The 23982-nt window shown below is 39.4% G+C and overlaps 1 protein-coding gene across 6 annotated transcripts; it reads left to right on the top strand.

Moving 5' to 3' along the window:
- Positions 1 to 4062: 4062 nt before the first annotated feature.
- LOC105495347 (zinc finger protein 780A) lies at positions 4063 to 22570 on the top strand. 6 transcript variants are annotated; one of them, XM_071086810.1, is made up of 6 exons: positions 4063 to 4286; positions 4969 to 5039; positions 10674 to 10727; positions 12558 to 12684; positions 13843 to 13938; positions 19561 to 22570. In XM_071086810.1, exons 3-6 carry the CDS (start codon positions 10719 to 10721, stop codon positions 21252 to 21254), a joined length of 1926 nt encoding a protein of 641 aa, XP_070942911.1. In that variant the 5' UTR covers positions 4063 to 4286; positions 4969 to 5039; positions 10674 to 10718; the 3' UTR covers positions 21255 to 22570. The 6 variants fall into 6 exon arrangements, with proteins under 6 accessions (XP_070942911.1, XP_070942909.1, XP_070942910.1 ...); XM_071086808.1 differs by having other exon boundaries at positions 4063 to 4329; XM_071086809.1 differs by lacking the exon at positions 4063 to 4286 and adding an exon at positions 4318 to 4336.
- The last annotated feature ends 1412 nt before the right edge of the window (positions 22571 to 23982 follow it).

Genomic DNA, 23982 nt, shown 5'->3' with positions numbered 1-23982 from the left:
TGGTAGTGGGTGCCTGTAGTCCCAGCTACTCAGGAGGCTGAGGCAGGAAAATTGCTTGAACCCATGGGGTGGAGATTGTAGTGAACTGAGATGGCACTACTGCAGTCCAGCTTGGATGACAGAGCAAGACTCTGTCAAAAAAAAAAAAAAAAAAAAGAAAGAAAAAGAAAAAAAAAAAGAAAAAAAAGCACTAATGCAAAACTAAAAAACTTTAGTCGTCTATGTTAGAATAAAGTTTTCTTAAAGTATTGATTTGCTCTATATAGAATTACAAGAGGTTCTGGTTTTTAATTCTGGAATCTGTTTAACAACCATCTTTCTATATTACTTCTATTTCTTCCTGAGATATAATCAACCTCCCTAGTTTCAGGTTCGAAATGCTATCTTTTTCATTCAGAATGCGATTTTATTCTCAAGGTAAATTTTTTTCTCTTTGAAACTTCTCAGATTTATTTATCAGAAGATCATTCTTCACAGTATCTCATTGCTTGTGATGTAAGCCTTCTGTTCTTTCTCCTCTTGAAATGGTATATTATTTTTGCTTGCCTGAGGTGATAACTTTCTCGTTCCACCTTTTTTTTTCAATTCCTGTAAATTTCCACCCTCCCGGTTTTAATTCTACTGTTATGGCCCATTGCTGAAATGTTTATCTTGCAGGTCAAGAAAAGCTATATTTTCTTCCAGTATAAATTGATTCTGTACTCTTGGTTTTTCTTGATGTGTCTGAATTGCTTCGTGTAACTAGGAAACTTCCCATGCTGTTACTAAGAGCTATGTTTTCCCCCCGCTCAAGGTACTAGTTTTCTTATTGTGTTCTAATTCCTGAAGTTGTACAGTTGGGTTATTGATTTGACATCTTTCTTCTTTCATATAGGCATGTAGAGCTATAAATTTTTCTCTTAGTAGTAAGCATAGCAAACTTTGGTAACGTGTTTTTATTTGTATTCATCGAAAATATTTTCTAAATTTTTGTATTTGTTCTTTAATCCTTTGGTTGTTTAAGATTCCATTGATTTGGCACAAGACAAAGATGCCTTCTCTTACCACTCCTATTCAACATAGAAATTCAGCTGAATTTAAGTTATCGGAACTTGCCAACATGAAGACAATGGGATTTAGTCCTACAAATTAAGCGAGAAACTGAATGAATTAAGCCATGAGATATCAGATGGCATACAGGATTTAATATTGAAATTCTTCAATTTTACTTAGGAATTTCTTCAGCTATGGGAATAGTCTTTTGGTGATGCTCCAATTTTTAACTGGATCAATTTGCAATTTGTGTCAGAATGGAGTGCAGTTGAGAAGCCTTATGTTATTGCAGCATCTAAATTTGGCTTAACATTCAAAGGAATCATAAATAGAACCTTTATGTTTGCCTTGTAAAGATAATTCTCAAAGAAATGTACCCTTCTTAGACAAGGTGGCAAAAAAAGAGATGTACCTTGAAGGCAAGATACAGTAACTGCTAGAATATTAACTGCAATCTAATTTTTCCATATTCAATATTCACAATACTTGTGAGGATTTCTTCCATTTCATTGGATATATTCTGAGACTTCTGGTTACCTTAGTATATGCAGAGTATATATCTCAACTTAAAAAGTATGGTGTTCAGAGAAGAGTCATTTGAAGGTAGCTATAATTTTGAGTTTATTAAACATAAAGTCCAACATTGAAGATTGCATAAAATTTTATCAAAACTTAAAAATAATAGACCACATTGAAAGAAAATACTTAAAAAGAATGGTGATATTGATTAGGAAATTGATTAAAGTATCAGAATATACTTAAATATAATTATTCTCCTCTTTATTCTAATGTTTAGTTAACATAAATAGCTTAGGCCGGGCGCGGTGGCTCAAGCCTGTAACCCCAGCACTTTGGGAGGCCGAGACGGGCGGATCACGAGGTCAGGAGATCGAGACCATCCTGGCGAACACGGTGAAACCCCGTCTCTACTAAAAAAATACAAAAAACTAGCCGGGCGAGGTGGCGGGCGCCTGTAGTCCCAGCTACACAGGAGGCTGAGGCAGGAGAATGGCGTAAACCCGGGAGGCGGAGCCTGCAGTGAGCTGAGATCCGGCCACTGCGCTCCAGCCCCGGCGACAGGGCGAGACTCCGTCTCAAAAAAAAAAAAAAAAAAAAAAAAAAAAAAATAGCCTTAAAAATTTTTTTTGCTTACTACAAAATTGGTATTTTGCTTTAACATATGTATGTTATTGTTTTACCCTTTAGGATATAACAGAATATTATAATTAATACAGGAATTTTTCAAACATTACATAGTTTCAATTACTTTAGTATTCATACCTTTTCAAATTTGTACTACTTTGGACAATATATACTCAGCTGTTATTGATTTCTAATTTAATTCAATTTTTGTCAACATGCTTTGTATGACTTGAATCCTCTTATGTTTATTGAGACTTGTTTTATGGCCCATACTGGTTAAGTATCCCCTGTCCACATAAATGAATTTTACTGTCATTGAGGAGAGTGTTCCACAAATATAAATGAGATCAAGTAAGTTGATATGTAGCTCAAATCTGCTACACCCTGTTGCTTTTCTGTGTTTGTTTTCTCAATTACCAAGATAGATATATTGAAATATCTGACTACAATTTGATATCTGTCTCCTTTTTAATCTAACGGATTTTTCTTCCCGTACTTAGAAGCTTTGCTTTTAGGAGCAAAATTTATGTATGTTTTTTCTACTCGATGAACTGTCTGCTTTATCATTATTATGATGTACCCTTCTTTATCCCCGGTAATAGTCTTTGTCCTGGAGTCTACTTTGTTTTTAATAAAGCCACTCCAACTTTTTTGACTAGTGTTAGGATGGTGTATATTTTCCCATCCTTTTACGCTTAACCTTTTAGTGCTTTTCATTTAACATATTACCCGTAGGTAGCACACATTTGGGTCTGACTTTTTATTTATTTATTTTTTATTATCTTTTTTTTTTATTATACTTTAAGTTCTAGGGTACATGTGCACAATGTGCAGGTATGTTACATATGTATACATGTGCCATGCTGGTGTGCTGCACCCATTAACTCATCACTTACATTAGGTATATCTCCTAATGCTATCTCTTCCTGCTCCCCCCACCCCACGACAGGCCCCAGTGTCTTATGCTCCCCACCCTGTGTCCAAGTGCTCTCATTGTTCAATTCCCACCTATGAGTGAGAACATGTGGTGTTTAGCTTTTTGTCCTTGCAATAGTGTACTCAGAATGATGGTTTCCAGCTTTATCCATGTCCCTACAAAGGACATGAACTCATCCTTTTTTATGGCTGCATAGTATTCCATGGTGTATATGTGCCACATTTTCTTAATCCAGTCTATCATTGATGGACATTTGGGTCTGACTTTTTAAAAATGCAATCTGACAATCTTTTTAAGTTAAGGTGTTTAGACAATTTACATTTAATGTGATTATTGATATGGTTGAGTTGATTATCTTGTTATTCGTTTTCTGTCACAATTCTGGAATGAAAAGACGTTTTGCTCTTTAGTATTCCATGTTTCCTCCTTATGTGGCATAGGAAACTAGAAAAATGATTTTGAAAGTTCAGTGTTGTTAGACTACAACAGTGAAATCAGGCTCTTCCTAGAAAAAGCAAGCCCTTTTTTGCATTTGTTTATACTATTTTAACAAAGTGTTAATTATTCATCCTTCAAGATAAAGCAAGCAATTCTCTGTGTATTTTTATCCGTTTCCATGTCGTCCTGAATCACGTTTTTCTCTCCAGGTAACAGGAACATTGTCTCGAGGAATCCAAGACATTTGATTCTGAAATCTCCAATGTGAACCATACTTCCTGTCCTAGTATATAACCAACCAATTCTTTAGTTCAAGCTTTTCAAATTTATCCTAAGTCCCCTTCAAATAGCACAGAGAAGTGGAAGTCTATTGCTGGGAGTTACAGCACCCACATCTTGACATAATTTTACTTTAAATTCTTCTTTCTTCTTTAAAAGTTCTGCTCATTTGCATTCTCCATGGAGAGAAAAAGCAAGTTATACTGACGCTCCAGAGGGAAACGCTCCTCTCAGATGGGGATCCTCGCCCAAGGCAGAAACCTGTGCACCCCGCGGGCTGGAACTCCCACGAATCCACTAGTCTCGGCTCCCTTTGGGGTCAGCCCCCATAGTATGGTGGGATCAACCCGAGAGGCTCAGAGCTCAAGGCTTCTGAGGCTTTTTCTGTTCAGGACTGTATTTCCCAGCGGCCACCGCGCCAGTTCACTTCCGGTCTCCGGGGTGACGACATAGTGCGGTGAGGTCTTCACGTCCGAGGACGAGATCCGTGGCTGCGGGAGGTCTCTGGTGACTGGGGCTGGAGCCTGACTGACCCGACAGTGCGGGTGGGCTAGAGGGAGGTACTCAGAGTAGGAACCCCGGGGCGCAGACGGGATCTGTCGGATCCCCAGGCGTGCGTGTGCGCGGGCATCAGAGGAGGGGGATTGTGAGATCATGAGTGACGGAGGGGACTGTGTGAGTGTGTGCGTGAGGCCCTATGCACAGGCCCGGGAAGGCGTGTGGACGCAGCGCACTTTGCTGGGGCTGTGTGAGCGTCACTATGCTGGTGCCCGCAAGCTCCTGCTGCTTCCTCCCTCTTTCCCCTTCACAGCTGCGGGGACTGCAGCAGAGCAATGGCCCCAGTAGGGAGGTCAGATATTGAGCCGAGAATGAAGCTTTACACAAGAAAGCGCAGAAGTGCCCCCGACTGTTCCCCAGGAGGGCAGCTACATGTTGAGAACCACAGCGTCCTCAGAGCTCTGTCCCCAGAAAGCAGCTCCAAACTGGTTGTACTGGTTGAACCGATTCCGCCTCCTTTTACTTCCTTCCTATTTCGTGTGAAGTGAGGGAAATTGTGGCCATGGAGGGAGGGTGCTTTCAAACTCAGTCTGCGCTCCAAGAAAAACCTGGAGTCTCACGCTTGCCGTACCCTTCCCCAGTCGTGTTATTATCCAAAAGAAGCACCTGGAGGAAGATGAGAGCATTATTTCTGCACATCTAAAAGTCAAGGGTGAGTTTGTGCTTTGTATTTGCTCAAGAAATGCGTTTTTGATTTTAGAATATTGAGATTCCCATAAATTTTCAGTGAATCTAGGGGGATATGCAAATTAATTCGTGCACCCTCCTTCACCTTTCCACTTAATATTCACAAAACCATTTGGCAAATCGTTCACACCTTCCTGTGCGCTCTCTTTTTCGAAGCTGGTATGGAAATACACCTCCAGTAGTTAATATTAAAACTCCATTTAGACCCATATTTGGGAAGGAGGAGATTAGTGTTTAGGTGGAATCCCACACCAGACGTCAGTTGGTCTTTACAGACCTTCTTTTCAAAACAGGGAAGAATGGAGATGGTTGGATGATTTCCATTAGTCTGTGAGGCATTCGGGAGTGGAAAACTGACCGCACAGAAATTGGTATCAACAAGAGCCAGGATTTTTCCAGGGAGTCCATGAGATGATATTTGTTATACTTGCCAGATCTCTCTGAGGTTTGGCAGCTTCCGTTGTGTTTTGGGCGTGTGTGTGTGTGTGTGTGTGTGTGTGTGTGTGTGTGTGTACTGTGAGAGGCAATACACTGTTGTGGTTAAGAATAGGGGAGTGGATCCAGAGTATTTGGGTTGGAATGTTGGTTCTATCATGAGAATGAATGAATATCGTAAAGCCCCTTAGAGCAGAGATAGGCATATAATAACGTTTAATATGTTTTAACTGTTGTTTTTGTGTAGTCATTTTAAGTCATTCCCTTGACTCTCTATAGAACAGGAACATTGGGAATATGTGATTCATTGCGATGGCTGCTTGTATATTAAGAAAATGAGTGAGGTGCTCAAATGATCTAGGACAGAAATTCTTTTTAAATCGACAGATATAATTGTATGTATTTATCATGTGCAACATGAAGTTTTATGGTATGTATACATTGTGGAATGACTAAATCTAGCTAATTAACAATGCATTACCTCACATAGTTATCATTTTTGTGGTAAGAACACTTAATATCGCCGGGCGCGGTGGCTCAAGCCTGTAATCCCAGCACTTTGGGAGGCCGAGACGGGCGGATCACGAGGTCAGGAGATCGAGACCATCCTGGCTAACACGGTGAAACCCCGTCTCTACTAAAAATACAAGAAAATTAGCCGGGCGAGGTGGCGGACGCCTGTAGTCCCAGCTACTCGGGAGGCTGAGGCAGGAGAATGGAGTGAACCCGGGGGGGCGGAGCTTGCAGTGAGCCGAGATCGCGCTACTGCACTCCAGCCTGGGGCACAGAGCAAGACTCCGTCTCAAAAAAAAAAAAAAAAAAAAAAAAAAAAAGAACACTTAATATCCACTCTCCTAGCATTTTTCAAGGCTACAGAATATTGTTATTAATTGTAGATACCATGTTGTGTAATAGATCTCTTGAACTTATTTCTCTTCCTGAAATTTTGTATCCTTTGACCAACATTTCCCCAGTCAACACTGCCCTCCTTCCTCCCTCACCCACATTATCCCAGATCTGTAAATACCATTCTACTCTCCACTTCTGTGATATCAACTTTTTTAGATTTGGCTGATGAGTGAGATCGTGTGTCTTTCTGTGCTTGGCTTACTTCACTTAATATGATGTTTTCCAGGCTCATCCATGTTTTTGCAAATGACAGAATTTCCTACTTTTTATGGCTAAATAGTATTCCCTTGTGTATATATACCTGCATATATATTACATTTTCTTTATCCATTCATTGATTGTTAGACACGTAGGTTGATGCCATATCTTGGCTATTGTGAATAGTGCTGTAATAAACATGGCTGTGCTGATATCTCTTTGACATACGGATTTCATTTCCTTTGGAGATATATTCCCAGTATTGGGATTACTGGATCATATGGTAGTTGTATTTTTAACTTTTTGAGTAACCTCCATACTGTTTTACATAATGGCTGTGCCCATTTACATTCTTGCCCACAGTGTGCAAGAGTTCCCTTTTCTCTACATTCTTGCCAATACTTGTTAACATTTGTCTTTCTAGTAGCCACCCTAACAGGTATGAGGTAATATCTTATTGCAGGTTTAATTTTCATTTCCCTTATGATTAGTGATGTTGAGTATTTTTTCATATACTCTTGGCCATTTTTTATGTCTTCTTTTGGGATGTGCCTATTCGGGTCCTTTGCCCATCTTTTAATCAGGTTTTTTTTTTGCTGTTGAGTTGTTTGACTTCCTCATATATTTTGGATCTTAATCTCTTATATATATGGTTGCAAATATTTTCTCTCATTCTACAAGATGTCTCCACTTTGTTGATTGTTTCCTTTTCTGTGCAGAAGGTTGTTAGCTTGATATCATTTCATTTGTTCATTTTTGCTTTTGTTGCCTTTGCTTTTGAGGTCATATCCCAAAAAAAATCATTGCTCAGATCAGTTTCATAGAACTTTCCCCCTATGTTTTCTTCTATTTGTTTCATAGTTTAGGATCTTACATTTAGGTATTTTATCTGTTTAGAGTTGATTTTTGTATAATGGTTTGAGATAAGGGTCTAATTGCATTTTTCTGCATATGGATACCTATTTTTCACAGTAGTATTTTTTGAAGAGTCTTTTCCCCATTGTATTTTCTTGGCACCCTCCTCAAAACTCAGTTGGTTATAAATATATGGATTTATTCTGGGCCTCTCTATTCTGTTTCTTTGGTCTATGTGTCTTATTTTATGTCAGTACCCTGCTGTTTTGGTTACTATAGCTTTGTAGTATATATTGAAGTCAGATAGTTTGATACCTCCAACTTTGTTCCTTTTTGCTCAAGATTGCTTTAGCTATTTGGGTCTTTTGTGGTTCTATACAAATTTTTGCATTTTTTGTTTTTTCCTATTTCTCTAAGGAATATAGGACAGAAATTCTTAACCTGAGTTCTTGTGACTCCATTTATGGTCTCAGGGACCAAGAGCTCTTGAAATAAAATATTGAAGTACTATAGAAATTTATAAATATGGGTTTTAGAGGGAGAAATAGTGTATCATTTCATAAGATTATAAAAAAATTTATGTGACCCATGAGGTTTGGATCCATTGATCTAGATAGAACATTGTTTCTCAGCTGGGGTGATGTTTAGAAACTTTTGATTGTCATGATGTCGGGGAGGGTGCTACTTAGATCTAATGGATGGAGGTCAGGAATGCTGCTGAACATTATATTATGCACAGGATAGCTCTCCCCACTCCCCCAACTAAGAATTATCTAGCACAATATGTCATTAGTGCCTAGGGTGAGAAACTGTGGTCTAGAATCAAAAGATTGTGATATCTGGAATGACATTGTAAATGATCTTGTATAAACTAAGTGTTCTGTAATACAGAAATCATTAAGTTAATCATATTAGACTTAAGTGATAGAGTGTTATGCAGGTAATAAAATGATGTCTATAAGGAATTATGAAAAGTATTTGATATATCATTAAGCAATATTCATGCTATGAGCAATAATACTCAAGAAAATGTTACATGAGATGGGGTACAGTGGCTCACACCTGTAATCCCAGCACTTTGGGAGGCTGAGACAGGCAGATCATTTGAGGTCAGGAGTTTGAGACCAGCCTTGCCAACATGGTGAAACCTTGTCTCTACTAAAAATACAAAAACTAGCCAAGGGGTGGTGGCAGGTGCCTGTAATCCCAGCTACTCAGGAGGCTGAGGCAGGAGAATTGCTTGAACCTGGGAGGCAGAGGTTGCAGTGAACTGAGATCAGGCCACAGCACTCCAGCCTGGGTGACAGAGCAAGACTTCACCCCTGCCCCCCCAAAAGAAATTGTTATATTGTATATGAATCCCATATACTAAGATAGGGTTTTTGTATAAGAATTCTGTAAGAATCATATCTAAAGGCATTCTATAAGAATTATATCTAAAATAATATTTTAATTGGTTATTTGGTGAAGAAGGAAACCAAGCATGGTGGTGTATATTCCACAAATTTTCTCACATAGTTTGCAAATGCCACTTATCTGCATTGTGTTCATTCGGAGAAGAATCTTGATAATGAGAATATCTAATTATATTGGTGAGATACAGCTAAAGGATATTAGAACTACCTGATGTTATTTTTTATAGTCACATTAACCTCTTGTTGAACCTCATGACAGGCTCAGGTTTTTTTTCCTGATAACTCTGTTTTTATTTTTTACTTCGAAAGTAGAAATAGACTATCATTAATGCATACAAGACATTGGTTGGGGACTTGCAGAAAATTCTTTCTAGAAATTGTTCCAATATACGTAGAAAAACATAGACATCTTAGTGATGGTCAAGAATTGGAAAATAAAGGAAACAAACTCGTTAAGTAAAAACAACAGCTCATTAGATTATCCTGATTTTTTCCCCCCAAGTTCAAAGGGAGATATCTAAATAAAAAGTGTCTTTCATCTAATTTGGAGAAGTTTCCTCATAGGAAAGAAATGTGTATATACATTTACATATGTCCATATATAGAGATGCATACACACACACATGTGTGTGTGTGTGTGTGTGTGTGTGTGTGTATATATATATGTGACTATAACTATAAATATTCCAAGTTAATGCCTGGATGTAGTTACAATTTTTTTTTTTTTCTGACATGAAGTCTCGCTCTGTTGCTAGGCTGGAGTGCAATGGTGTGATCTCGGCTCACTGCAACCTCTGCCTCCTGGGTTCAAGCGATTCTCGTGCCTCAGCCTCCCGAGTAGGTGGGATTACAGGCATGTGCCACCACACCCAGCTAATTTTTGTATTTTTAGTAGAGACGGGGTATCACCATGTTGGCTAGGATGGTCTCGATCTCCTGACCTCATGATCTGCCTGCCTTGGCCTCCCAAAGTGCTGGGATTACAGGTGTGAGCCACCATGCCCGGCCACACCTTTTTGCTTCTTAAGCAAAAAGAAGAAAATTGGAGCTACACAGAGGAGAACTCTTAACATGCATATAATTTTCTAAATTTTTTTCTATTGATGTCTGTTAGTCTTTTTATTAATATTTCTATATACATATATTTTACAAATGTAATCATATTATCCTGTTTTGTAATCTAATTTTTCTGTTAATCATAGAGTACCATGTATTCTATTACGTGGATGTTCTAAACTGTATTAACCAACTGGCTTTTGCTGAACTCAGAATGCTGAACACTGCCCTTGCAATTCTGTCTGTATATCCTTTCCAGTTCTCATGCCTTGCCCCACTGCACCCAATCCTGATTTCACAAAGAGGTTCTGGATTGGATGATGCGATCCCTTCTCAGCTCTGAAAGGTGGGACTAGGGGAGGAGGATCTGCTTAGGGCAGGATCAGAGGTCCAGTCCTAGGCCAAGATAGGTATCCCAAGAACGGAGGACTGGCTGGAAGCCACAACTTCAAGGCAGAAATGCCTGTGCTCAGCATTCATGCTTCTGCCGCAGGTTGCCTTGGATGTAGGCGAGAGCTTGGTTTCATCCCAACTCCACCTATTCACTGCCAGTTTATTTGTGAGAGAGTGTGTGTGGGGACAAGGGGAGTGATGGGAGGTGGTGGAAGTGTGCATGTTAGCAGGAGTAGTTGAGAAATAGGAATGGAGAATAAAATAGTTATTTGCTTCAATGCTTCGAGAGCATTGAGACACAGCTTTAATTATGGCCTTTTCTTGTTGTTGTTTTCCAGGGGAGAAGCACGAGGAAGATTGACCAATTTTGTAATTCTAGAAACATGGTCCATGTAAGTTGATATTTCTCTCTTTTCCTTCAAATATGGTGATTTTCGGGTTAGGTGACTGTTATTATTTAACCTGAAGCTTCTTACCCAGGATCTATGATGTTACACCCCAGTTTGTCCCATTATAGTGAAGGCTGGTGACCAAAAAAAAAAAAAAGTCAGTGCTCTTGCTATTTGTACCTCTGTTTCCTGCTGGCTTTGATGTTTTCTTTGAACAGGTTATTCAGTCTGTGCTCTGTGCTCAGACCTTGGTCAGGAAGAATATTGGAACAGTGGAGGAATCAGTCCCCACAGGGAAACAGGGTCTTATGGGTTTGATAAGTTACAGATGATTGACCACACTTGGGAACACTTTGAAACTTCACAGACTAGAGCTTTCCAGGTAGCTAAGGTAGAATTCCATAGTGAGTGGCCTCAGTCTGCAAGTGTGACAAGGTGTTCTGCTTTATGAGGCTTTTAGGAAAGTGATCAGTGAGGACAGTGGGCAGTAACAGGGAGAAGATAATTCAGGGCATGAATGATAGGTGATTACAGATTCTCTGGCCGGACGTGGTGGCTCACGCGTGCAGTCCCAGCACTTTGGGAGGCCGAGGCGGGTGGTGGATCACTTGAGGTCAGGAGTTTGAGACCAGCCTGGCCAACATGGTGAAACCCCGTCTCTTCCGGCCGGGCGCGGTGGCTCACGCCTGTAATCCCTGCACTTTGGGAGGCCGAGGCGGGCGGATCACGAGGTCAGTAGATCGAGACCATCCTGGCTAACACGGTGAAACCCCGTCTCTACTAAAATACAAAAAATTAGCCGGGCGCGGTGGCGGGCGCCTGTAGTCCCAGCTACTCCGGAGGCTGAGGCAGGAGAATGGCGCGAACCCGGGAGGCGGAGCTTGCAGTGAGCCGAGATGGTGCCACTGCACTCCAGCCTGGGCGACAGAGTGAAGACTCCGCCTCAAAAAAAAAAAAAAAAAAAAAAAAAAGAAACCCCATCTCTTCTAACAACAACAACAATATTAGCCTATTGTGGTGGTACGCACCTGTAATCCCAGCTGCATAGGAGGCTGAGGCAGGAGAATTGCTTGAACCCGGGAGGTGGAGGTTGCAGTGAGCCGCGATCGTGCCACTGCACTCCAGCCTGGGTAACAGAGTGAGACTCTGTCTCAGGGAAAAAAAAAAAAAAATTATCAGAATTGGGAAAATCCTTAGAGGCCCTGGCCATCCTCAATGTATAAATAGAAAAAAATGAATAAATCTAATATGTCAATTATATTGACTTTCATGCAGCTTTTAAAAATCATTTGTCATGACAAGAAAAAATACTTTTGCTATCATCTCATACCATAATGAGCTTGAGGATTAAGAACATTCTTCAATTGTATGCAACCCCCACCTTTTTTTGTTTGTTTGTTTTTCTGAGATAGGGTCTTGCTCTGTGGCCCAGGCTGGAGTGCAGGGCGTGATCACAGTTCACTGTAGCCTTGAACTCCTGGGCTCAAGCGATACTCCTACCTCAGTCTCCCAAGTAGCTGGGACTACAGGTACGTGATACCACACACAGTTACTTAAAGTTTAATTTTTGCAGAGACAGGATATCATTATGTTGCCCAGGCTAGTCTCAAACTCCTGGGTTCAAGCAATCCTCCCACCTTGACCTCCTGAGTAGCTGGGACTATAGGGATGAGCCACCATGCTCAGCCAGCAGCAGGATTCTTGAAGAATGTGCAGGCACTCTGTGAATTTCCATATTGCTTTTTTCTTACAGTACACTCCTTCACTTCCTCTCCTTTCATCTTGAAACAATTTTCTTCAATTTCACCATAACACATGTGTTTGTGGTTTCAGGGATCAGTGACATTCAGGGATGTGGCCATTGACTTCTCTCAGGAGGAGTGGGAGTGCCTGCAGCCTGATCAGAGGACCTTGTACAGGGACGTGATGTTGGAGAACTACAGCCACCTGATCTCACTGGGTAAGGTCATTGGTCCCAGTTATTTTTGTATCTGTTCTCTGGAATATCAGCTTTCTTCACCGTGAATTTCAGGGCTATCTTTTAAGAGGTGGCTGAATTCCTTCTTGTTCCCAAAGGAATGGATTGAGATTTGTTGGGTTGAAAACAGGCACCTCCCTGAGCCCCTGTATCTTGCCTACTCCACAGTGGCCTCCATTACACTGGTCCTTTCTGTAATTGCCTCTCTCTCTCCATGACCATGGGGCTGAATTTGAAATCTTGTACGTTCATTGAAAGATACTGTCTAAGAACCAGGTTTCATGTTATGTTTGATGTCAGAATTACTGTAGATTTTCTGTTTTTTGGTTTGTTTTTGTTTTTTTGGCCCACCTGTAAGGAGAAGAGTGTCTTGAATTTTTCTATCAAAGAAACCTCTATGATCACTGGGAGGTTGAGGCTGCAGTGAGCTGTACCCATCACTGCACTCCAGCCTGGGCAATAGACTGAGACCTTGTCTGAAAAACAAAAACAGACAAACAAAAATGTCTGTTATTTACATACACTGATTGGGTTGACAGAAATTCATTTAACACTAAAGTGAATGCATTTCATTTCTTTCAATAAACATTGAGTTACTTGTTTTGTAGCTGAAAGTTTCAGGCTATGGAGTTTATGTATTTTCATTGAGTGAATATACTGAGTGAGCTGTATATGTCTAAGGATGCAAAATAAATGACAATAATAAACATAATCTTGACTTTGTGCTACTGTATATCACGCAATGTTAGAAGTATTTTACTTATATTAACTTATTTAGTCTTAGTATCAGTCCTATAAAATAGGTGTTATATCATCCCCATTTTAGAGCTGGGAAAACTGAAGGACAGAGTTTAAATGACTTATCTGAGGTCATACTGCTAGTGAGTAGCAGAGACAGGATTTGAACACGGCAGTCTGGCTTGAAGGTTCCTGCTCTCAACCATTCAGTTATCCCTCTTTTTGAGGGATAAGATTCTGAGTTAGAAAAGAGTTCTCTTACTCAACCTCTCACTCTTATCTGAAGTCTCTTCTCAATATTGTTTTGACTTGTAATTTATTATAAGTTTAAGCAGGTCACAAAGATTTGAAAAAAAAAATTTGTATTAAAAAAATTTTACATGTGTCATTTCTTTTACGCAGGAAGTTCCATTTCTAAACCAGATGTGATTACGTTACTTGAGCAAGAGAAAGAGCCCTGGATGGTTGTAAGGAAAGAAACAAGCAGATGGTATCCAGGTAAATGAGGGTAAAGCAGGCAGGGGGAAGCCATCATTGTCCCGGACAGCCATGTGCTCAGAAAGGAGTCACACCCCTGAGATGTGGTTTGAAAAACTTTCTTCGATGACCTAAGTTGTGTTGGATAAAAATGCCCAAGACCTGGGAAGGAAGTAAAGATTATAGCAGAAGCCGTCGCCAAGGAACTTCATCATTTACTAACCACCTAATTTCTGTTCTCTTATTTCCTTCCCCTTTTAGTGGAGTAAGTTCCCTCTGTTTTTCCCAGTGTAAACTTTTTTTTTTTTTTTTTTAATGGAATCTTGCTCTGTTCTGCAGTGTGGAGTGTAGTAATGTGATCTTGACTCACTGCAACCTCTGCCTCTTGGGTTCAAGCAATTCTCATGCCTCAGCTTCCCAAGTAGCTGGGATAACAGGTGCCCACCACTGCACCTGGCTAATTTTTGTATTTTTAGTAGAGATGAGGTTTCACTGTGTTGGCCAAGTTGTTCCTGAACTCCTGACCTCAGGTGATCTGCCCACCTCAGCCTCCCAAATTCCTGGGATTACAGGTATGAGCCATTGTGCCCAGCCCATTTGCCAACTTTTTAATAGGATTTTTTTTTTTTGGCTGTTATTTGAGTCTTGTCAGAGAAATAGTTTGCAAATAACTTCTCTCATTTAATTTTGTCTATTCCCTCTGTTGATACTTTCGTTTGCTCTGCAGAAGCGTTTTAGTTTAATACAGTTCCATTGATCTGTTTTTGTTTTTGCTGCCTGTGCCTTTGCAGTGTTAACCAGAAAATTTTTGCCTAGGTCAATGTCCTGAAGCACTTCCTTTATGTTTTCTTTTAGTTGTTTTGTAGTTTTGAGTCTTACATTTAAGTCTTTAATCCATTTCCAGTTGATTTTTGTATATGGTGAGAAATAGGGGTCTGGTTTCATTCTATCGCATATGGATATCCAGTTGCTCCAGCACCATTTCTTTATTTATTTTTAATTATTATTTTCCAACTTTTATTTTAGGTCCAAGGGGTACATGTGTGGGTTTGTTATATGGGTAAATTGCACGTTGTGGTGGGTTTGGTGTACAGATTATTTCACCACCCAGATAATAAGCAATAGGTAAACTACCCAATAGGTAGTTTTTGGATCTTCATCCTCCCACCCTCTACTCTCAAGTAGGCCCTGATGTCTATTGTTCTGTTTTTTTGTGTCCATGTGTACTCGGTGTTTAGCTCCCACTTATAAGTGAGAATATGTAGTCTTTGGTTTTCTGTTCCTTCATTAATTTGCTTAGGATAATGGCATCCAGTGCCATCCACATTGCTGCACATAATCTTGTTCTTTTTTATGGTTATGTAGTATTCCTTGGGCTATATGTACCACATTTTCTTTAGCCAGGTAACCATTCATGGACATTTAAGTTAATTCCATGTCTTTGCTATTATGAATGGTGCTACAATAAACATAGGCATTCATGTGCCATTAGGTTAGAACTATTTTCTTTTTTTGTTTCTTCCTTGTCTGGTTTTTGTTTCATGGTATGCCAGCTTCATAGAATGAGTTAAAGAGAATTCCCTCCTCTGAAATTTTTTGGAATAGTTTGAGGAGAATTGGTATTAGTTCTTTGAGAGTTTGGTAGATAGAATTCAGCAGGGAAGTCATCAGTCCTGGAGTTTTCTTTTTTGGGCGACATTTTATTACTGATTCAATCTCATTACTCATTATTGGCCTGTTCAGCTTTTCTGTTTTGATGATCTTTTCTGTTTCTGTGGTGTCAGTGGTAATATCTCCTTTTTTATTTCTGATTTTGCTTATTCTCTTTTCTTCTTGGTTAGTCAAGCTAGTGGTTTATTAATTATATTTATGTTTTTTAAAAAACAACTTTTCATTTCATTGATCTTTTGTATTATTTAGTCTGTATTTTATTTAGTTCTGCCCTGATTTCATTGGATTGTTTATTTGAAATCTTTCTACTTTTTCAATGTTGGTGTTTATTGCCATCAACTTCACTCTTAGCAGTGCTTTTGCTGTATCCCACAGGTTTTGCTATGTTGAATTCTGATTTTCATTTGTTTCAAGAAATTTTTTGATTTCCTCCTTAATTTCTTTCTTGACCCAGTGGTTATGTATGAGCAGGTTGTTTAATTTCCATGTGTTGTACAGTTTCCAAAGTTCGTCTTGTTACTGATTTCTTGTTCTATTCCATGTCTGAGAAAAGACTTGATATAATTTTGGTTTTGAAGAATTTGTTAAGAATTGCATCCTAACATATGGTCTGTCCTAGAGAATGTTCTGTGTGCTAATGAGAGTATGTGTATTCTGTAGCTATTTGATGAAATGTTCAGTAAATGTCTGGTAGGCCTGTTTTGTCTAATGTGAAGCTTAAATCCAATGTTTCTTTGTTAATTTTCTATCTAGATGATCTGTCTAATTCAGAGTGGGGTGTTGAAGTCCCCAGTGATTATTGCCCTGGAGTATATCTCTCTCCCTTTTGATCTAATAATATTCACCTTATATATCTGGGTGTTCTGGTGTTGGGATTATAGTATGTTTAGAATTATTATATCCTCTTGCTGAATTGATCCCTTTATCATTATACCATGACCTTCTTTGTCTCTTTTTGCTGCTTTTGACTTAAAATCTTTTTTGTCTGATATAAATATAGCCATTCCTGCTCACTTTGGTTTCCATTTGCATAGAATATCTTTTACTGTTCCTTTACTTTCAATCCATATGTTTCTTTACCAGTGAGATGAGTCTCTTGTTGGCAGCATATAACTGGGTCACTTTTTTTTTTTAATCCATTCAGCCAGTCTATATCTTTTAGATGAAAAGTTTAATCAATTTACATTCAATGTGATTACTGATATGTGAGGGCTTATTCTTGTCATTTTATTAATTGATTTCTAGTTGATTTGTATATCCTTTGTTCCTTTCTTTCTCTTTTATTTTTTATCATTGTGGTTTGGTTGTTTTCTATAGGGATAACATTTGAGTTCTTTCTCCTTATTTGTGTATTTGCTGTGTCAGTGGGTTTTATAATTTTGTATGTTTTCACAATGGTAGATATTCTTTCACTTCTAAGTGTAGGACTCTTAAGCATATCTTGTAGAGCTGGTCTACCCTCAGCTTTTGTCTGGGAAAGATTATTTCTTCTTCATTTATGTTGGATAATTTGCTGAGGATAGTATCCTTGATGGGCAAGTTTTTTCTTTCAACACTTTGAATATATCATTTCATTCTCTCTCATTTCTTTCTGTTGAGAAATCTGCTATTTGGCTGATGAGAGTTCCCTGTAAGTAACTAGATGCTTTTCTCTTGCTGTTTTTAGTATTCTGTCTTTGTCTTTGACTTTTGTATTTTGACCATAATGTGCCATGGAGAAGCCTTTTTTGTGTTGTTATCTATTTGGGTATCTCTGAGCTTCCTATATCTGGATGTCTACATCTCTTGCTAGAGTTGGAAAGTTTCCAGCTATTATTTCATTAAATAGATTTTCTTTCCTTTATTTTTTCTCTTCATCTCTGGGACCTCAAAATTTCAAATATTTGGTTGTTTTATGATGTCCCATATAGGGTCTTTGTTTATTCTTCTTTTTTTCTTTTTCTGTTTTTGTCTGACTGGGTTATTTCAAAAGAATTGGCTTTATGTTCTGAGATTCTTCTACTTGATCTAGTCTGTTGTTGAAGATTTTGAATGTATTTTATATTTTATTCAATGAATTATTCAGTTTCAGAATTTCTGTTTGGTTCTTTTTTATAATGAAATTGGTAAATTTCTTCTTCTTATCCTGAGGGTTTTTTTTTTTTTTCTGATTTCTTTGTATTGTTCTTCCAAATTCTCTTGTATCTCGCTTAGCTTCTTTAATATAATTATTTTTGAATTATTTCGCTAGGATATAACATTTCCCCCCATTGGAATGTTTCTGGAGAATTATTATGTTCCTGTGGAGATGTCATGTTTCCTTCTTTTTTTTTGTTACTTCCTGTGTTTATTCTCATTTTTTTGAATTTGCTTTTGTAGGGGAGGCTTTTTTCCTAAAGATGTATCTATGGTTAATAGGGTTGGATAGGGCATTTTCGCTTTGATTCTGGGTGTGTGCAGTAGTGTTGTTATGTAGTGTTATGATTTTTTTTTTGACTGTAAACAGTGTCATTGGTGTGTGTGATTTCTTCATTGGTTTTGGTTGTGATGGTTAGTGGAGGGTATGGTGAAGTTTTATTGGGGATGAGAAGTGATACAGTTTAGGTATTTTCCCCTCTAAATCTCAAGTTGAACTGTAATCCCCAGTGTTGGAGATGGGGCCTGGTGGGAGGTAATTGGATCATGGGAGTTGATTTCTCATGAATGGCTTAGCACCATCCCCTTGGTGCTGTCCTCACAATAGTGAGTGAGTTCTTGCAGGACCTGGTTGTTAAAAGTATATGGCACTTCTCCTTGTTCTCTCTCTTGCTCCTTCTCTTGCTGTGCGACATTCTTTGTCCTGTGTTGCCTTCTTTGATGAGTAAAAGCCCGCTAAGGCCTCCCCAGAAGCTGAGCAGATGCCAGCGCCATGCTTGTACAACCTGCAGAACCATGAGCCAGTTAATACTTATTTTTTCGTAAATTACCCAGTCTCAGGTATTCCTTTAATGCAAGAATGGCCTAGCACTAGGACACTAGGTAGGCAAGTCCTTGGACTCTGGTGGTGGCAGTAGCAGTCCAGACATGCCTGTTTTGGGGCCCCAGGGTAGTCTGTGCTGGTACTAGTATCGGTGTGTCTAGGCACATTGATTCTTTGGCCTCCTTGTGGTTTGGATGATAATGGTATGCTGGGTGGGTGGATGGGTTCTTGGACTCTTGGGTAGCAAGTGTGGCATGGGTGGTGGCAGTAGTAGTGAACAGGACAAACTTCTGGCTCCCAAGCAGTAAGTGCTTGGTGTTGGAGGTAACTGTGATGGGCTGGGTGAGCCAGTCCACAGAACATCCAGTTGTGAGTACAGGTGGGTGCCAGTTGTGGAGGTAGCAGCAGGTTATATGGGTCTGACCTCAGGCCTCTGTGACGAGTGCTTAGGTAGCAAAGGTGGTAGATGGATCAGGGTGATCCCCAGGTTCCCAGATGGTATGCTTGGGGACTTGGGCACAGAGCTGGGTCTGGTGGACCTGACCTTAGGCCCCCCAGTTTTATGTGCTGGTTCTTATGGTAAATAGGGGTGGAGTGATCCCCAGGCCCCTGGCAGAATGCTGCTGTTGATTTTCTTTTCTAATGTGAGTTGAAATTTTCTTGTATATGCCAGTATATTTGGATTGTATCCTGGACATTCTAATTACTGACTATGAAGCTATGGGTCTCATGGTCTTAAGTCCTATAGAACATATCAATATGTTTCAACAGATAGTCGACCTAGTTAGGATCAACATTCAGTGGTTCATTTTCCTATTTTTACATGTACATAACCAGGCTGGCTCAGATGTGCATTTGCTTCCACTGGAAATGGAAGTGATACGAGAAAGGTTCTATCTACCAACTTTGTTGGTTTTAGCTAATAAAACCAATAAAGGTTTTATTGGTTTGAATTGATGGTTTCAGTTGATGAAAGGACTTTGCATGTATGTTATAGGAAAATAAAATAGGTTTGCTTTCTTCATTTCTTTCAGATTTGGAGTCAAAATATGGACCTGAGAAAGTATCTCCAGAAAATGACATCTCTGAAGTAAATTTACCCAAACAGGTTATAAAGAACATAAGTACAACTCTTGGCCTTGAGGCCTTTTATTTTAGAAACTACTCAGAATATGGAAGATTTGAGGGACTACAGGGGTATCAAGAAGGACATATCAATCAAAAGATGATCAGCTGTGAAAAACTGCCTACTTATACTTCTCATGCTTCTCTTATTTGCAATACACATAAACCGTATGAATGTAAGGAATGTGGGAAATACTTTAGTCGTAGTGCAAATCTTCTTCAGCATCAGAGTATTCATACTGGAGAGAAACCCTTTGAATGTAAGGAGTGTGGGAAAGCCTTTCGACTTCACATACAATTTACTCGACATCAGAAATTTCATACTGGTGAGAAACCTTTTGAATGTAACGAATGTGGAAAGACCTTTAGTCTTCTTACCCTGCTTAATCGCCATAAGAACATTCACACAGGTGAGAAACTGTTTGAATGTAAGGAATGTGGGAAGTCCTTTAATCGTAGTTCAAACCTTGTTCAACATCAGAGTATTCATGCTGGTGTAAAACCATATGAATGTAAGGAGTGTGGGAAAGGCTTCAATCGTGGTGCACACCTTATTCAGCATCAGAAAATTCATTCCAATGAGAAACCCTTTGTATGTAAGGAATGTGGGATGGCCTTTCGATATCATTACCAACTTATTGAACATTGCCAAATTCATACTGGTGAGAAACCCTTTGAATGTAAAGAATGTGGAAAGGCGTTTACTCTTCTGACAAAGCTTGTTCGACATCAGAAGATTCATACTGGTGAGAAACCCTTTGAATGCAGAGAATGTGGGAAGGCCTTTAGTCTTCTCAACCAGCTTAATCGCCATAAGAACATTCACACAGGTGAAAAACCATTTGAATGTAAGGAATGTGGGAAGTCCTTTAATCGTAGCTCAAACCTTGCTCAACATCAGAGTATTCATGCTGGTGTAAAACCATATGAATGTAAGGAGTGTGGGAAAGGCTTTAATCGTGGTGCACATCTTATTCAGCATCAAAAAATTCATTCCAATGAGAAACCTTTTGTATGTAGGGAATGTGAGATGGCCTTTAGATATCATTGCCAACTTATTGAACATTCTCGAATTCATACTGGTGACAAGCCATTTGAATGTAAAGACTGTGGGAAGGCCTTCAATCGTGGCTCGAGCCTTGTTCAACATCAGAGTATTCACACTGGTGAGAAGCCCTATGAATGTAAGGAATGTGGGAAGGCTTTTAGACTTTACCTACAACTTTCTCAACATCAGAAAACTCATACAGGTGAGAAACCCTTTGAATGTAAGGAATGTGGGAAATTCTTCCGTCGTGGTTCAAATCTTAATCAACATCGAAGTATTCATACTGGAAAGAAACCCTTTGAATGTAAGGAATGTGGGAAAGCCTTTCGACTTCATATGCACCTTATTCGACATCAGAAATTGCATACTAGTGAGAAACCCTTTGAATGTAAGGAGTGTGGGAAAGCCTTTCGACTTCATATGCAACTTATTCGACACCAGAAATTGCATACTGGTGAGAAACCCTTTGAATGTAAGGCGTGTGGAAAGGTTTTTAGTCTTCCCACCCAGCTTAATCGCCATAAGAATGTTCACACAGGTGGGAAGCCATCTTGAATGTAAGGAATGTGGAAAATCCTTTAATTGTGTCTCAAACAATGTTCAACATCAGAGTATTCATGCTGGTGTAAAACCATGTGAATGTAAGGAGTGTGGGAAAGGCTTCAATCGTGGTTCAAACCTTACTCAGCATCAGAAAATTCATTCCAGTGAGGAACTCTTTGTATGTAAGGAGTAGAGGAAGACCTTTAGATATCATTACCAACTTACTGAACATTACCAAATTCACACTGGTAAAAAAAACCCTTTGAATGTAAAGAATGTGGAAAGGCCTTTAGTTTTCTGACACAGCTTGCTGGACTTCAGATCATTTATACTGGCGAGAAGCCATTTGAATTTGAGGAATGTGGGAAGGCCTTCAATAGTGGCTCAAACCTTATTCAACATCAGAGTATTCATATGGGTGAGAAACTCTATGAATGTAAGGAGTGTGGGAAAACCTAGATTTCGTTTGGTCCTGACTGCACATCAAAGAATTCACACTGGTATGAAGCCCTGTGAATGTACAGAATGTTGGAAGACCTTTAGTTGTAGCTCAAACATTGTTCAACATGTTAAAATTCATACTGGTGAGAAACCCTAGAATGTAAGGAATGTGGGAAAGCATTTACTGTGGATTATCAGCTTTCTTAACATCAGAAAATTCATAATAGTTAGAAATTTTATGACTATAAGTAGTGTGGACAAGCCTTCACTGTGTATGAAAAATTTACTCAACACCGGAGAGCTCATATTGATGAGAAATCTTGTGAACATAAAAGAATGTGTGAAGAACTTTCATCATGGCCTGGGATTTGCTCAACGTCAGAGTATTCATACTTCCGAGAAATCTTTGGGTGTAAGGAATGTGGGGCGTTTTATAGCCACACTAAATACCTTAGTGTTTGGAGAAGATAATTCTTGTGAGAAAGTCTTTGAATGAGGAATATAGGGTAGTTGTTATGTTCACAATATACTCCCTATGAAATACTTTACCAGATACAGGCATACCTCACTGAATTGTGCATTGCAGTTATTGTGTTTTATACAAATTGAAGGTTTGTGGCAACCCTGTGGTAAGCAAGATGATCAGGTCCATTTTCCAAATATCATGTGTGCATTTCATGTCTTTATGTCACATTTTGGTAATTCTCAGAATATTTCAAACTTTTTCATTGTTATGTATCTATCATGGTGATCAATAACCAGTGATTTTTGATGTTACTATTGTAATTGCTTTGGGATACCACAAATCCTGCCCATAAAAGATGGTAAACCTAGTTGATACTTGTGGGTTTGGAAGGAATTGTCAAATATACAACCATATACCCCCACCTAGATTCAAAATTATTGACAAATTTGCACGTTTATTTTTTGTATATTTGTTGTACCATTGAGAATAAGTTTTAGACATCATGACACTTTACCCTTTATTTAATCAACATGTGTATCACCCAAACATAAAGACAAAATCATATAGCTGTTGTACCATAATTACCCTTAAGGAAACTATTCATAATTCTGTAATATTCCATTTTCAGATTTCTTCATTGGCTTCCAAACCATCTTTTACAGCTATTCATATTCAAAGGAGAATCCATTGCAGAATCTGCATTGCATTTGGTTATCTCTCTTTAGTATATTGTAGCCTGGAAATTGTATGAATGTAGGCTCTCAAAAGCTACAGAGGCTTAAGCCTTAGCTTATAAGTCTGGGCCTTCATGTTTTTTATTTCCCCAGGTGATTGTGATACTAACCAGAGTTAGAGAGCCACTGACCTAGAACATTTCTCCTCATTCTTTTTTTTTTTTTCGCAGTTGCAAGATTTAATAGAGTGGAAACAGAGCTCCCATACAAAGGCCGGGGGGGCACCCAAAGAGGGTAGCCATTGCCGGCTCGAATGCCTGGGTTTATATCCCGATCATTGTCCCTCCCGCTGTGCTCTCAGGCAATAGATGATTGGCTATTTCTTTATCTCCTGTTTTTGCCTAATTAGCATTTTAGTGAACTCTCTTTCCTACCTGATTGGTCAGGTGTGAGCTAAGTTGCAAGCCCCATGTTTAAAGGTGAATGCAGTCACCTTCCCAGCTAGGCTTAGGGATTCTTCGTTGGCCTAGGAAATCCGGCTAGTCCTGTCTCTCAGTAACCCCCTCAACAGGAAAACCCAAGTGCTATTGGGGAGGTTGACTGATGACTGATCCAACTGCTTCCTGCTGAATTGGGACATAGTAGAGGTTGTGCAGTTGAGATTTCCTCGGGAGGGGTGCCTTCGATGTCCGGAGCATGGGCTAGCAGGCCAGTCCAGGGGTCCGCAGTAGATTTTAGTCATGGACTGCATCTGGGGCTCCATTTGAAGAACAATTTGTAGCTTTACAGCTTCGATTCTGGAGGAGACAAACTTAACAAGTAGGTTAAAGATACAGGGATTGAAATGTATGGTCTGTGGTGCAGGGGGTTATTTCTTTGGCACACTTCACAGACCCTGACTATCTGCTTGATAGTTTTGAAAAGGCCTGATCCATCTCCTCATTCTTAAAAAATGAGATTGAAGCCGGGCACGGTGGCTCAAGCCTGTAATCCCAGCACTTTGGGAGGCTGAGACGGGTGGATCACGAGGTCAGGAGATTGAGACCATCCTGGCCTACACGGTGAAACCCCGTCTCTACTAAAAAATACATAAAAAAAAAAAATAGCCGGGCGAGGTGGCGGGCGCCTGTAGTCCCAGCTACTCGGGAGGCTGAGGCAG

This window comes from Macaca nemestrina, chromosome 20, assembly GCF_043159975.1.
Source record: "Macaca nemestrina isolate mMacNem1 chromosome 20, mMacNem.hap1, whole genome shotgun sequence".
In the NCBI taxonomy this organism is placed as follows: Eukaryota; Metazoa; Chordata; class Mammalia; order Primates; family Cercopithecidae; genus Macaca; species Macaca nemestrina.
Note: the sequence above shows the minus strand (reverse complement) of the source record. Positions and strands in the feature narration are given on the sequence as shown.

Excerpts from the sequence above, each read along its gene's own strand:
- LOC105495347 (XM_071086810.1), top strand. Across the intron at positions 12,685-13,842 it reads CAGCCACCTGATCTCACTGG|GAAGTTCCATTTCTAAACCA; the intron begins GTAAGGTCATTG and ends TCTTTTACGCAG. Across the intron at positions 13,939-19,560 it reads AACAAGCAGATGGTATCCAG|ATTTGGAGTCAAAATATGGA; the intron begins GTAAATGAGGGT and ends CATTTCTTTCAG.